At 37.2% G+C, this 15,955-nt stretch overlaps 2 protein-coding genes across 2 annotated transcripts; both read left to right on the forward strand.

Annotated features, from left to right (window-relative positions):
- Nucleotides 1-510: 510 nt before the first annotated feature.
- LOC115436658 (tripartite motif-containing protein 16-like) lies at nucleotides 511-2,913 on the forward strand. The gene has a single exon (XM_030159567.1). It carries the CDS (start codon nucleotides 589-591, stop codon nucleotides 2,371-2,373), a length of 1,785 nt encoding a protein of 594 aa, XP_030015427.1. The 5' UTR covers nucleotides 511-588; the 3' UTR covers nucleotides 2,374-2,913.
- Nucleotides 2,914-9,272: 6,359 nt separating this feature from the next.
- Nucleotides 9,273-12,469, forward strand: LOC115436659 (tripartite motif-containing protein 16-like). Its single transcript, XM_030159568.1, has one exon. It carries the CDS (start codon nucleotides 9,372-9,374, stop codon nucleotides 11,100-11,102), a length of 1,731 nt encoding a protein of 576 aa, XP_030015428.1. The 5' UTR covers nucleotides 9,273-9,371; the 3' UTR covers nucleotides 11,103-12,469.
- Nucleotides 12,470-15,955: the final 3,486 nt, after the last annotated feature.

Here is a 15,955-nt window from a genome sequence, read left to right on the forward strand (position 1 = left end):
TGGTCGATAAAAATTATTTAGAATATATGTTTTTGATTAAATCATGACAGACCCAGCTCAGAAATGAGAGTCGGCTCACCGGGCAATGCCCAATACACCAGATGGCCTATCCATACCTGGGTCTGACTTCATTTGACCAAAAACATTCTATTCTGGTGGTTTTAAGACCAAGTTTGAAAAACACTCTCCAGACTTTTTGCAGATGCAAAAATGGAAATAATAAAAAAAAACATGAAAAAAGACAAAACAAAGGAAAAAAAGTCATTTGGAGTTAGAATAATAAATAACAATTTAAAATAGTCACACAATAAAGGCTCATAAATATATTTCAGGTACATTTTAACCAGCCATAGTTGACTTTAATCATCATTAGTCAGGGGTTGGTGGAAATAATGAGGGGACAGTATCTGAAAACCACAATCCACAGTAGCTGATGAGTAAAACAGTTCAAGTCAAGCACTGGCTGTGTTTATGACAGAACTGGTCCTTCTGACTGAGCTGGTTTCTCCTCTGTGACTCCACTCTCTCCTTACATGACCTCGACTCCTCCCCTGTAGATCTGACAGTTTACAGGTGGGTGGAGCCAACATGACGAGGATTCAGACAACAGACACGAAACACTACATGTATAAATCAGAGCTCAAACTGCTTTCACTCAAAGTGAAACGTAACCAGTCGTTGTTACACGAAGCAGAAATGGCGCAGAAAGGAGTTCAGCTGGATCAGAAAACAATTTTATGTTCGATCTGTTTGGATCTACTGAAGGATCCGGTGACTATTCCCTGTGGACACAGCTATTGTATGAGCTGTATTAAAAAACACTGGGATGCAGAAGGTATGAAGAGCATCCACAGCTGCCCTCAGTGCAGACAGACCTTCCCACTCAGGCCTGTCCTGGGCAAAAACACCATGTTGGCAGATTTAGTGGAACAGCTGAAGAAGACTGGACTTGAACCTGCTGCTGCTGATCACTGCTACACTGGAGCTGAAGATGTGGTCTGTGATGTGTGCACTGGGAGGAAACTGAAAGCTGTCAAGTCCTGTCTGGTGTGTTTGGTCTCCTACTGCCACAAACACCTTCAGCCTCATCATGATGTACCTCAGTTAAAGAAACACAAGCTGGTGGATCCGTCGGAGAGGCTCCAGCAGAACGTCTGCTCTCGTCATGGTGAGGTGATGAAAATGTTCTGCCGCACTGATCATCAGTGTATCTGTTATCTGTGCTCTGTGGATGAACATAAAGGCCACGACACAGTCTCATCTGCAGCAGAAAGGACTGAGAGGCAGACAGAGCTGGAGGTGAGTCGACAGAAAATCCAGCAGAGAATCAAAGACAAACAGAAAGATGTGAAGGTGCTTCAACAGGAGGTGGAGACCATCAGACGCTCTGCTGATGAAGCATTGGAGAAGAACAACAAGATCCTGACTGAGCTGATCCGACTGATGGAGGAAAGAAGGCGTGATGTGGAGCGGCAGATCAGATCCAAGGAGGAAACTGAAGTGAGTCGAGTCAAAGAGCTGGAGTCGAAGCTGGAGCAGGAGATCACTGAGCTGAGGAGGAAAGACGCTGAGATGGACAAACTCTTCCACACAGAGGACCACATCCAGTTTTTACTCCAGTATCCATCAGTTTCCAAACTCAGTGAAGATCTAGACTCATCCAATATTGACATCCGTCCTCAGAGTTACTTTGAGGATGTGACGACAGCTGTGTCAGAGCTCAGAGATAAACTACAGCACAGTCTGACAGAGGAATGGACCAACATCTCACTGAGAATCACTCAAACACAGATTTTACTGCAACCTGAACCTGAACCACAGACCAGAGCAGGATTCTTACAATATTCACATAAAATCACACTGGATCCAAACACAGTGAATGAATACCTGTTACTGTCTGAGGAGAATAAAAGAGCAACATGTATGAATCAAGTACTTAAATATCCTCCTCATCCAGAGAGATTCAGTAACAGGTACCAGGTCCTGAGCAGAGAGAGTCTGACTGGTCGATGTTACTGGGAGGTGGAGTGGAGTGGGTGGGATGTTTGGGTCGCAGTCGCATATAAGGATATTAAGAGAGAAGGAAAGTCTAATGAATGTAAATTTGGATACAATGACAAATCCTGGGCTTTATGTTGTACCAAAAACCCTCCTGTATTTTGGTACAACAGGGTCAAGTCTCCTGTCTCAGGTCCAGTTTCATCCAGAATCGGAGTGTACCTGGATCACACAGCAGGTATTCTGTCCTTCTACAGCGTCTCTGAAACCATGACTCTGATCCACAGAGTCCAGACCACATTCACTTGGCCTCTGTATGCTGGAGTTTGGCTTTGGTACAATGGAGACACTGCCCACTTCCCTAAACTCCAGTAAACTCATCATTGACTAGATCAGTCTTCATGAATCTGTCTCTAAAACACGTGACAGAAAAACAGATCAACTTCTTTTTCCCTGAACTCACAATCCAGATTTGGTCCCATTCAGACTTTTTCCTGAGGATTCTAGTAGTCAACTCTATGTGACTATCAACAATCTGTTTATAAAATCATCTCTGATGTTCACAGAGCTGTCATTAACTGAGGACGACACAACAAGACTTTGATCGTGTCTGTGTTTTTAAAAAGTAAAACAAAGTGGTGCCGTTTTTCTACTTTGGAGGAGTTTAGTTCAAATCTAGTGTTCTTTCCTGTTTCCTAAAGAAGTAGCGTGGACTGACGATGCTCAGTCATGTGACTGGAATGGGTTTCAGATAATAGTGGAACCTGATTGGTTCAGTTACAAATACATGGACATGGATTTGGAGACAACGATAGAAGTGGAGATAATGAACAAACTCAGACGGAGGCTGAGCTCATGTATGTAAACCTGTTAATCAGATTTAGTTTATTCTTGTATCTGTGCATGTGTGGAAAACAAAGAAAGAAATCATAGAAAACTGAAGTGATTGAGTCAAATATGAGCTGAAGACAATCACAGGAAGTTTTATTCTATCACTACTTATGTACAAACCCCAGAAGTAATCTTATAATAGACTGAAACATGGAAACATGGTTTTTGATTATTTGTGAAGTGTATGTAAATGCATCATGTCTGATTATTACAGTTATCTGATTACTAACAGGTATAGGGTTTTTATGGTCATGGAAACAGGCTGAAAATGTTGGATGATCCAATTCAATAGATAGATGTCAGCCATCTTATAAAATGAAGACATTTTTCTTAAATCTTCATATATTTAATTTAAGTCACTGTATTATTGTCTTTTAGTGTTTTTATTGTTTATGTCTTATACCTTTAGAATATTTTACTCTTTCATGCTTGTACTCTGAGAGTCCTCTGCACAGGGATTTCTGTGTACATGAACAGATGTAAAAATGGAACCGAAACTTTATCAGATCTTATTAAAGCCTGAGGTGTGACAAATTACAAAATACTGATGTTGTAAATATGAGACAAGATGTAATGTTAGGAGAAATATCAATCATCACATAATGGGGAAGTGTATGGAAAAATATTGATTTGTGCATAAAAAAATAAAGCAAGTAAAATGTGGAAAAAATGCAAGTGTTCCTGCTGGGGTTTGAACATCGTAGACTGTAGAGTTACTTACTGAGCTATCCGTCTACATGTACTTCAGGGCACAAATTTTTGCATCCCAACGCTCTCATGTATCTTGCATGGGGGGGACATTTATGATGAGAGTTTGTATGTAACTCAAAAGTAATACTGGGGTCTTGTAATGCATTATGTTGTAAAGTATGGAATTACTTTTAAATAACACTAACAAGTAATCTGTATTACAATTTGGAAGTAACTTGTACAACACTGTTTTTATCTTAAATCATCATGAACAGGACATCTTACAGCTGTAGACATGATATGTCCTAATATTTATGTCCATATAGTTTATAAACATCAATGTTTCCTTCAAGTTTCATGGTAGATTTTTCTTGCTATGTTTGATGTGAAGAAAGTAGATGGTTGGTTGTGGTAAAAAATTATTATTTACAGTCAGAGCATGACAAATATTTTAGAAATTTAGAAGAATAACATTTAAAATCATAGTCATGGATTAAAACAACAAACAAAATCAATGTTGAGTGAAATGAAGTAAAAACCATGTCTGAGTCATTTTGGAAGCAAAGATAATTATTTAAACCAAACTAACCAATGCAATGATATTTATCCCTATATAAAAGTATATTCTGACATTATTAGTCATTATTGTTTGGAATCCCAGACCCCTGTGAGAAAAGGAACACCTGAATTCAATGTGTCCACATACTTTTGTCCATTTCGTGTGTATCTCTACAACAGAATCAGAATCATCTTTATTCACCAACTATGTAAACACATACAAGGAGTTAATTGCTGGTGCATTTGGTCTGTAGTAAATTATAAATACAATATATTTATTAAAACATGTCAAAACTAAAATAAGAAAACAAGACACTATACATATAAAGTCTGTACATAAGGACACAGTATCAACTTCTATACAGTTATGGGGCAATTTTTAGTGCAATTATGGATCTGAATGGAGAGAGTTCACTGTTTATTAAAGTGACTGCTGTGAGGAAGAATCTAGTCCAACGTGTCTTTGGTTTTAATGTTTCCTCATTCTTCTTCCACATTCCTGTTCAGTGGGTGGAAGGAGAAGAGTTCACACAAAAGTGTCCAGCAGGTGGCAGCAAATCATTTAACTTTGAATTATAGATGGAGTAGAAATGGCAACAAACCTCAGTGAAACGAATTTAAATAACTGGATTCATCTCACATACTGAATAGAATAGAATAGAATAGAATAGAATAGAATAGAATAGAATAGAAAAACACCTGCACTATGAGAATAAAGTCGGAAAATTTCAAGTCAAAGTCAAATACAAAAATCATTTCATAATTTTCTGAGAATAAAGTCGTAATATTTTGAGAATAAAGCCATAATATTACTGGAATAATGTCGTAATTTTAAAACAGGCAGGAAAAATATCATAATTTAGAAGAATAAAATCATACCCACTCATCACACAATGAAGAACTAGGAACATTTTGTGAGGTTCTACTTTTACTTGGGTTTCGTTCGGTCCAACAGAAGTGAAAGTTGCTGCTTCACTTGTGTTCGCTGTAATCAGAAACTCTGTCATCAACAAGGCTTAAGGCTTACAATGTATAAATTATGACTTTTTATTGCATTATTGCGAATTTATTTTCAAAGTATTATGACTTTAATCTCATAAAAGTACAGCATTGTTTTCATTAAATTATGACTTTTTTTAAACTACAACTTTATTCACCTAATATTATAACTTTATTCTTGTAAAATTATGACTTTTTGTATTCGATTTTATTCTTATAAAATTACGAGTTTTATCTTGATATTTTATGACTTCATTCTTGTAGTGACAAGTGTTTTTATTTTCTTATGTGGCCTTAGTATTCCATCGTATTTAAGTGATTTATCACCATTTATTATGATATTATCCTCTGCATTTTTCATTTTTCACTGAAAATCAGGTGTTTTTTCACATTTAATTCACTGATCATGTAGATGTTCATTAAAGCTCAGAGGATACTCAAAGGTTATTATATCAAAACAGAAAAAAACTGAAGAAAAAGTGACTTTTAAAGCAAAATATATCATTAACTGAACATAAAATCAAGCATCTCCATCCATTGTCATTGATCCAACTCCTTGGGTTTTACTGGTGAATCAATGTTGTAAATGACGGTGTTTCCACGGTAACTACGGCGCCTCTGAACATCCAAATGGGTCATATCTGATGACCATGAAAAGATGACAGACTGTATTTTACACCAATTATTTACATGTATTGATAGGATTAGTGGATCAACAGGTATTAAACAGGTTCCACCAGCAGGTGGTTTTGGTCGGTGGTGATGTTTGGGTCTTTGTGGGTTAAAAAAACAAGACTTGAGTATATTTCATTTGTAGTTCTAAACATATTTATGGTGTTTTTATACTTACTTTTTGTCTTTAACACAGTGTTATTCCTCTGTCCTACATCATTCATCACATGCACATTTACAGTTATGCAAATGAGGTGATGATTTAGCAGTTTCTAGTGGCTTTTAGGACAGACAGAGGATTGTTACTGAGGAACTGGAAACACTGGGCACATGTCTGAAAGAATGAAAACAGTAAACGACTGCTTTTATTCACATATTGTTTGTAGATGTCATTGGTCTTGTTTGTTGTTGTTTCTGTCTATAGATGTTTTCATATATACATTTATACTGTTGTTATGATCGTTGTCATTTCTATCTATATATTTCTTATATATCCTTTTACTTTTCTACTTTTTGTGGTGGTTGTTTCAGCTGGTTCTGGAATTAAGAACAAGTTGTCGTTTTCAGACATGTCTTTTTCACATTTTTACTATTTATTTTTTCACTTATTCAAATTATTGTTTAAATGAATTAAAGATAATAATTGACAGCCGCTGCTCTGCTTTTTACCCCTCGGCCAGCGCCCACAGGGGTATTGTCTTGCAGCGTCCGTCTGTCCGTCCTTCAGTGTCAATGCGATTACTCTTCACACAATCACTGATCTCCGTCATGTTTGGTATTTAGGTGAAACTTGTGAAGAATTCATAGGGCGTCGACCTTGACCTTCATTTTCAAGGTCAAATTGAGGTCAACACGTCAGAGTTGACCAATATTTTTCAGGTGTTTGGAGGTCAGTGCGTGGTCATGGGACAGATGGAAGACACTAGTTAGCAGCAGGGGTGTAGGTGCAGGGCAGAACTCATGGTCCAGAGGGGCTGAGGGTCATTACAATGTTCAGCGTGGTCTTGTTAAATGGTTTTGAAGGTAACGTTGGGATCTGAACTCCCCACGATAACCCCAAACCATAAGAAGCAAAGACTTGCATCATCATTCAGACCAGTTCAGTTCAGACCTGAGTGAAAAACCTCAAGGCAGCTGAATTATGGGGTGGGTTTTAGATGGATCTGAAGATATTTTGATTCATTTATTTATTTATTTTTAGCCAGCCGCCCGAAAGGGAGGCAAGGGGTATTGTTTTTGGTTTGGTGTGTTTGTTTCTTTGTTTGTTTCTTTGTTTTTTAACACTCTACCAGTAAAACTATTGGTTGAGTTTATACCAAATTGGGTTTATAGATTGAGAGTGACCTAGAATAGATCTCATTACATTTTGGGAAAAGTAAGTCAAAGTTCAAATTTTTTATGAATTTTTTAAATCTTTTTTTCCCATTTACTTATAATCAGCAAAATTTCAAATGCCTGTAGCAGCAAAAGTATTGGGTGAATTCATACTAAATTGGATTCATAGACTGCTAGTGACCCAGAATAGATGTGATCACATTTTGGGAAAAGTAGGTCAAAGTTCAAGTTTTCTATGAATTAAAAACAAATAAAAAATTTCTCCCATTTACTTATAATGAGGAAAATTTCACATCTATAAAAACATCAATTTTGTTTCAGTTTACTTAAAACTTGGCACATATATAGAGGCAAGTGATATGCTGATTTCACTACATGCATAGACATGATGACATGAGCTGCATCGATGCCAAAATAAACTGAAATATGTGCAAGGGTCGGGGTTTGTTGTGCCTGGAACCACTTGATAATTCAGCCTTTTTTTAACAATGAAAAATGACTCAATGAGATTAACCCCTTTAAATTCTACCCATTTTGGCCTAAAACATCTAAATAAAGTCTTAAAGATATTTAATTCATATTTTTTTCTGAGCCATTTCCAGTACAGACATGGTCCTGGCCTCTTTTGAAAGGTAAGAGTCTGCATTTTCACCCAGAACATTCAGCATCACTGCAACTGGTCCTGGTCCTGAGCTATAACAGTCTAATGATCCTTCTTCTTGTCATAGGGTCAGAGGTCATAACAAATAGTGACTTTAACTTTTACAACACATTTAGTTCAGTTTTTTTGTGTCTTTTAAGGCTTTGCACATTTTTCCTGTATTTTCTTATTCTATGTGAACAAAACAGAATTAGAAATAAATATGTACGATCATTTCAACCCTGAAAAAACACACAGAAAAAGGTGGAATTAGACTTTTACGCAGGACTGTAAATATAGGTGAATATATAGGTATCCTGCATTCCTCAAATCAGGTCCAGACCTTTATTTCTTTTCTGTCATTATTTCTTCTGTTTATCAGGTAAAGGTGGGTGTTTTTAGAACAAAACCTAATTTTATTCCACTCTTGTTGGTGACATTAACAGGAATGAAACACTTCCACAACTGCTACAAAATAAAAGTCTTCCAGTGTTTCATTGGACAGAAACCATTCACCTCTTAAAGGGGCTTTTATTTTGTGAATGTGAGCTTTTTCTAATGTGGGAAAGTTTCTACTAATGCCACTTTGAATTTTCACCTAAATGTTCACCTACAAACACTGAAACTGTACTAATCAGTCATATTTAAGCAGTTTTTTACCCCTCAGCTGAGGGATATTGTAATTGTTTGGTCATCTGTCTGTCTGTCTGTCTGTCTGTCTGTCTGTCCATTAAACGACATAATCACATTATCTGTAGAATGCACTGAGATATCTGCACCAAATTTATACTGTGGATGCATCTTGGCATGGAACAGAAGAATACTGAAAATAGGTGACATTAACCTACTTTTTCAAGGTCAAATGGCCTTGTGTCTTGTGCAGTTAAAATATCTGAGTACTTTCAAATATAAATATGTATGTAATAAATTTTACACAAAGACAGTCTAATGGAAATCATAGGGCAGTAACTTTCAACAGAATCTTACACTATATTTGGCCGAGGTGGATTAAAACTGTGCAGCACCTTATGTTTATTGTATGTTTTCAGTTAATGCCCTACTTCTCTTTTCATACCTTCATCTGAACTGTCTGAATATTATCATGAAAAAGGAGCTTCAAACACACCCTTGCCAGGGTTAATTATTGATCCATAGTGTTATTTGTGCAGTGGTCATTGACATTTACAAGGCTCATAAATGTAGTTCAAGTACATTTTAACCATCCATAGTCGACTTTAGTCATCGTTAATCAGGTGTTGGTGAAAATAATGAGGGGACAGTATCTTCAAACCACGATCTACAGCAGCTGATGAGTAAAACAGTCCAAACCCTGACTGTGTTTATGACAGAATTGGTCTTAGAGACTGAACTTTTTTCTCCTCTGTGTCGAAACAAACACAGCAGCTCCGCTCTGTCCTTACATGACCTCGACTCCTCCCCTGCAGATCTGACAGTTTCCAGGTGGGTGGAGTCAACATGATGTGGATTAAGACAGTAAACAGGAAACACTGCATGTACAGATCAGAGCTCAAACTGTTTTCACTCAAAGTGAAACTTAACTTAACAGTTGTTGTTACATAAAGCAGAAATGGCGCAGAAAGGAGTTCAGCTGGATCAGGAAACACTTTCCTGTTCGATCTGTTTGGATCTACTGAAGGATCCGGTGACTATTCCCTGTGGACACAGCAACTGTATGAGCTGTATTAAAAAACACTGGGATGAAGCGGACGGGAATAACAGCTGCCCTCAGTGCAGACAGACCTTCATACCCAGGCCTGTCCTGGTCAAAACCACCATGTTGGCAGATTTAGTGGAACAGCTGAAGAAGACTGGACTTGAACCTGCTGCTGCTGACCACTGCTACGCTGGAGCTGAAGATGTGGTCTGTGATGTGTGCACTGGGAGGAAACTGAAAGCTGTCAAGTCCTGTCTGGTGTGTTTGGCTTCTTACTGTGACAAACACCTTCAGCCTCATCATGAATCTGCTGCTTTTAAGAAACACAAGCTGATGGATCCGTTGGAGAAGCTCCAGGAGAACGTCTGCTCTCGTCATGGTGAGGTGATGAAGATGTTCTGCCTCACTGATCATCAGTGTATCTGTTATCTGTGCTCTGTGGATGAACATAGAGGCCACGACACAGTTTCAGCTGCAGCAGAAAGGACTGAGAGGCAGACAGAGCTGGAGGTGAGTCGACAGAAAATCCAGCAGAGAATCAAAGACAAACAGAAAGATGTGAAGGTGTGTCAACAGGAGGTGGAGGCCATCAGACGCTCTGCTGATGAAGCAGTGGAGAAGAATGGCAAGATCCTGACTGAGCTGACCCAACTGATGGAAGAAAGACGGCGTGATGTGGAGCAGCAGATCAGATCTAAGGAGGAAACTGAAGTGATTCGAGTTAAAGAGCTGGAGTCGAAGCTGGAGCAGGAGATCACTGAGCTGAGGAGGAAAGACGCTGAGATGGACAAACTGTCACGCACAGACGACCACATCCAGTTTTTACTCCAGTATCCATCAGTGTCCGAACTCAGTGAAGACCCAGACTCATCCAGCATCGACATCCGTCCTCGGAGTTACTTTGAGGATGTGACGACAGCTGTGTCAGAGCTCAGAGATAAACTACAGCACAGTCTGACAGAGGAATGGAACCCTCAACCAGGGATAGGGTTATGGTTATGGTTATGGATAGTGTTAACCCTAACCCTAACCCTAACCATAACCTTAACCTGTGTTTCACCGTCAAATCAACATCCTGAACCACAGACCAGAGCAGATTTCTTACAATATTCATGTAAAATCACACTGGATCCAAACACAGTGAATGAACATCTGTCACTGTCTGAGGAGAATAAAAGAGTAACACGTACTGGTCAAAAACAGGACTATCCTCATCATCCAGACAGATTCAGTGACTTTCATCAAGTCCTGAGCAGCGAGAGTCTGACTGGTCGATGTTACTGGGAGGTGGAGTGGAGTGGGGAGTTCGTTGAGGTCGCAGTTGCATATAAGGATATTAAGAGAGAAGGAAACTCTGATGAATGTAAATTTGGACACAATGACAAATCTTGGGCTTTATGTTGTAACAAAAACCCTCCTGTATTTCGGTACAACAGTGTCCAGGTTCGTGTCTCAGGTCCAGTTTCATCCAGAATCGGAGTGTACCTGGATCACACAGCAGGTATTCTGTCCTTCTACAGCGTCTCTGAAACCATGACTCTGATCCACAGAGTCCAGACCACATTCACTGAACCTCTGTATGCTGGAGTTTGGCTTCGGCATTGGAAAGTCGGCGTCACTGCCCACTTTCCTAAACTCCAGTAAACTTGTTAACTTTGATCCAGTTGATTAGATCAATATTTACGTGTCCCTCTCGAAACCACACGACAGAAAAATAGATCAACTTTTTTTTTTTCCTGAACTCACAATCCAGATTTGGTCCCATTCAGACTTTTTCCTGAGGATTCTAATAGTCAACTCTTTGTGACTATCAACCAGCCAATAGTCTGTTTATAAAATCATCTCTGATGTTCACAGAGCTGTCATTAACTGAGGACGACACAACAAGACTTTCATCATGTCTGTGTTTTTAAAAAGTAAAACAAAGTGGTGCCGTTTTTCTACTTTGGAGGAGTTTCGTTCAAATCTACTGTTCTTTCCTGTTTCCTAAAGAAGCAGCGTGGACTGACGAGGCTCAGTCATGTGACTGGAATGGGTTTCAGATAATAGTGGAACCTGATTGGTTCAGTTACAAGGACATGGATTTGGAGACAACAATAGAAGTAGAGAAAATGAACAAACTCAGACTGAGGCTGAGCTCATGTATGTAAACCTGTTAATCAGATTTTTATCATTCTTGTACCTGTGCATGTGTGGAAAGAAAAAGAAATCATAGAAAACTGAAGTGATTGAGTCAAATATGAGCTGAAGGCAATCACAGGAAGTTTGATTCTATCAGTACTTATATAAAACCCCAGAAGTAATCTTATAATAGACTGAAACATGGTTTTTCGATTATTTGTGAAGTGCATGTAAATGCATCATATCTGATTATTACAGTTACCTGATTACTAACAGGTGTAGGGTTTTTATGGTCGTGTAAACAGGCTGAAAATGTTGGATGATCCAGTTTAATAGATAGATGTCAGCCATCTTAAAAAATGAACATATTTTTCTTAAATCTTCATATATTTAATTTAAGTCACTCTATTATTGTCTTTCAGCCTTTTACTGTTCATGTCTTATATCTTTAGAATCTTTTAATCTTTTATGCTTGTGCTCTGAGAGTCCTTTGCACAAGGATTTCTATGTATGTGAACAGGTGTAAAAATGGAACCTAAACTTTATCAGATCTTATTAAAGCCTGAGGTGTGACAAATTACAAAATACTGATGTTGTAAATATGAGACGAGATGTAATGTTTGGAGGATTATCAATCATCACATAATTGGGAAGTGTATGGAAAAATATTGATTTTTGTGTAAAAAAAAAAATAAAGCAAGTAACGTGGAAAAAATGCAAGTGTTTCTGCTGGGGTTTGAACATCGTACATTGTTAAGTTACTTACTGAGCTATCTGTCTACGTGTACCTCAGGGCGCAAATTTTTGCATCCCAAGGCTCTCCTGTCTCTTGCATGACGAGAGTCTGTATGTAACTCAAAAGTAATACAGGAGTCATGTAATGCATTATATTGTAAGGTAAGAAGTTACTTTTAAATAACAGTAACAAGTAATCTGTAATGTATTACAGCTTGGAAATAACTTGTACAACACTGTTTTTATGTTAAATCATCATGAACAGGACATCTTACAGCTGTAGACATGATGTGTCCCAATATTTTTGTCCATATAGTTTATAAACATCAATATTTCCTTTAAACTTTCATGGTCGATTTTTCATGCTGTGTTTGATGTGAAGAAAGTAGATGGTTAGTTGTGGTAGAAAATTATTATTTACAGTTAGAGCATGAAAAATATTTTAGAAATTTAGAGGAAGAACATTAAAAATCATAGTCATGGATTAAAAAAACAAACAAAAGCGATGTTGAGGGAAATTAAGTAAAAACCATGTCTGAGTCATTTTGGAAGCAAAGATAATAATTTAAACTAAACTAACCAATGCAATGATATTTATCCCAATATAAAAGTATATTCTGACATTATTAGTCATTATTGTTTTGTATCCCAGACCCCTGTTAGAAAAGAAATACCTGAATTCAACGTGTCCACACACTTTTGTCCATATAGTGTGTGTCTACAACAGAATCAGAATCATCTTTATTCACCAACTATGTAAACACATACAAGGAGTTACTTGCTGGAACATTTGGTCTCTAGTAAATTATAAATACAATAAATTTATTAAAACATGTCAAAACTAAAATAAGAAAAAAGACATTCTGTACATATAAAGTCTGTACATAAGGACACAGTATCAACTTATATATAGTTATAGGGCAATTTTTAGTGCAATTATGGATCTGAATGGAGAGAGTTCACTGTTTATTAAAGTGACTGCTGTGTGGAAGAATCTAGTCCAATGTGTCTTTGGTTTTAATCTGTTTCCTCATTCTTCTTTCACGTTCCTGTCCAGTGGGTGGAAGGAGAAAGAGAGTTCACACAAAAGTGTCCAGCAGGTGGCAGCAAATCATTTAACTTTGAATTATAGATGGAGAAAAACAAGAAACAACAACAAACCGCATAGGATAGGATACAGCAGAATAGATCTTTATTGTCAATGTTACAGGAACAATGAAAATCCGTTATCAGCTCTGTTTCTGTTTCGCAGCAAACTCTTAAGTGCGGAAAAGACTGTTAAAAACATCACATAAAAATACTGAAAAATATTGGCAATATACAAAAACTCCAGAGATCAAACATTAAATACAATACAAATGATAAAAAAAATACAAATATTGCTAAAATACAAATAATTCCTATTAAAATGTACAAAAAGATAACTTTACTACAGATAAGAAATATGTACAACCTATAAGTATATATACAGGTCATAAAGTATATATACAGGTTAAAATTAAAAATGTGATGATTGCACTGAGGTATAAGTCAGGAATAAGTTAAATCATGTAACAGTATTGTAGATCATTCTGGTAAATGTCTGTGTATTTGCTAGATATTTATTAAAGCAGACACTGTACTCACTAGTAGTGTGCATGCTCTGACTTAGCAATACATTATAATTACAAGTTATTTACGCACACTGACACAGTAATGTTCTGGTGCCATCACAAGTTGTGATTAAACTGTCAAATTGGAATAAAATAAAATGAAATGAAATGAAATGTGTTGTTTACTACACTGTTGTTACTTGTCCAGCATTTAATGTTTTTTTTTTGTTTTTTTTTGCTGAGTACTTAAGTTTGCTGTGCTATTTGAAATTTGAAACATAAGGCACTTCGATTACACTTTAAAGTTCTAATAATATTTTAACCATGATATTCACAACTATTCTGAGCAGACTTCACCTTCACTGTTTATTCTGTGAGATTGCCATTCTGCTGTTGAAGTATAGACTGTTGAGTATTTGGAAAAAAATAAGTTACACAGTCTAGGCAGCTGTTATTTTTTTCATTTTCTATGTCCGTGTTTATTCTAATGTTGTAGAGGGCATTAGCTAAAAGGAGAGGATGTAGGTCATTCTGCTAAATGTCTGTGCATTTGCTAGATATGTACTAAAGCAGACATCGTACTCACTAGTAGTGCGCATGCTCTGTATACGTTATGATTACAAGTTAGTTAATGTTCATTTGCTATCAAAAGTCATGATTGAACTGTCAACTTTTCAGTATGGACACCCCACTCTTTTCAACAAATATGCAAAAAAAAAAAAACAAACAAAAAAGATATATGCATGTACAAATGCCAGTTGATATATTTAACTTTTATCACTTATCTATGAAGTCAATATAATAGACAAATAAGGTCTAAAACATCTACAAAATGTATATAGAAGCACCTCAGCATTCCTTCTTTATCTTCTTCCATTGTTTCTGCAGCTGTAACTGATTAAACTGTTTAATATGTTATGAAAAAAAACTTAAATAAAAGTAACAAACAGCTTTAAATGCATGAACAGACAAAGAAAACTTCTCATAAAACACGGGATATGATCAGTTCATATCATGTACAGTTCATCCAGTCAACCATCTGGACCTCCAACCCGACCTTCTCCACTTAAAAAGTCATGACCATCGCAGCGGTTTCCATTTGTTTCATGTCACGCTGTAGTGAACTGTTGCAGATTATACAAATGTCACAGAAATGTCGAGGGTCGACTCTGGTGCCCGTGTCCTTTAGTTTATTCATTTATGTAGTTTTTTGGGACATGGAGTTAACATGTTGTAACTCACCCACCGATAGGCCTTGAGCTGTTGTGAAAGCACTGTGTCCGGTGCCATCGTGGTCTTCCTGGTCTTTGTTGTCATCGTCATCATCGTAGTCATCATCACTGTCGTGTTCATCTTTGTCTTTTTCATCATCTTTGTCTTTGTCATCTTCATCATCTTCGTCCTCATCGTCTTCGTCTTTCTCATCTTTGTCGTCTTCATTGTCTACGTCGTGTTCATCGTCTACGTCGTCTTCATCGTCTTTGTCGTCTTTGTCGTTTTTGTCGTCTTCGTCGTCTTTGTCTTTGTTATATTTGTCTTCATTATCTTTGTCATCTTCATCATCTTTGTCAGTGTCACTTTCATTGTCTTTGTTGTCGTCTTCATCTTCATTGTCGTCATCTTTGTTGTTGTCATCATCTTTGTCATCTTCGTCTTTGTCATCTTCATCGTCTTCATCTTCGCTGTCGTCATCTTTGTCGTTTTCATCATGTTCATCGTCTTCACCTTTGTTGTCGTTATCTTTGTCATTTTCATCGTCTTCATCTTCGCTGTCGTCATCTTTGTCGTTTTCATCATCTTCATTGTCTTCATCTTTGTTGTCGTCATCTTTGTCGTTTTCATCATCTTCATTGTCTTCATCTTCGTTGTCGTCATCTTCATCGTCTTCATCGTCTTCATCTTCGCTGTCGTCATCTTTGTCGTTTTCATCATCTTCATCGTCTTCATCTTCGTTGTCGTCTTCTTTGTCATCTTCATCGTCTTCATCTTCGCTGTCGTCATCTTTGTCGTTTTCATCATCTTCATCATCTTCATCTTCGTTGTCATCGT

This window comes from Sphaeramia orbicularis, chromosome 17 (genome assembly GCF_902148855.1).
Source record: "Sphaeramia orbicularis chromosome 17, fSphaOr1.1, whole genome shotgun sequence".
Lineage (NCBI taxonomy): Eukaryota > Metazoa > Chordata > Actinopteri > Kurtiformes > Apogonidae > Sphaeramia > Sphaeramia orbicularis.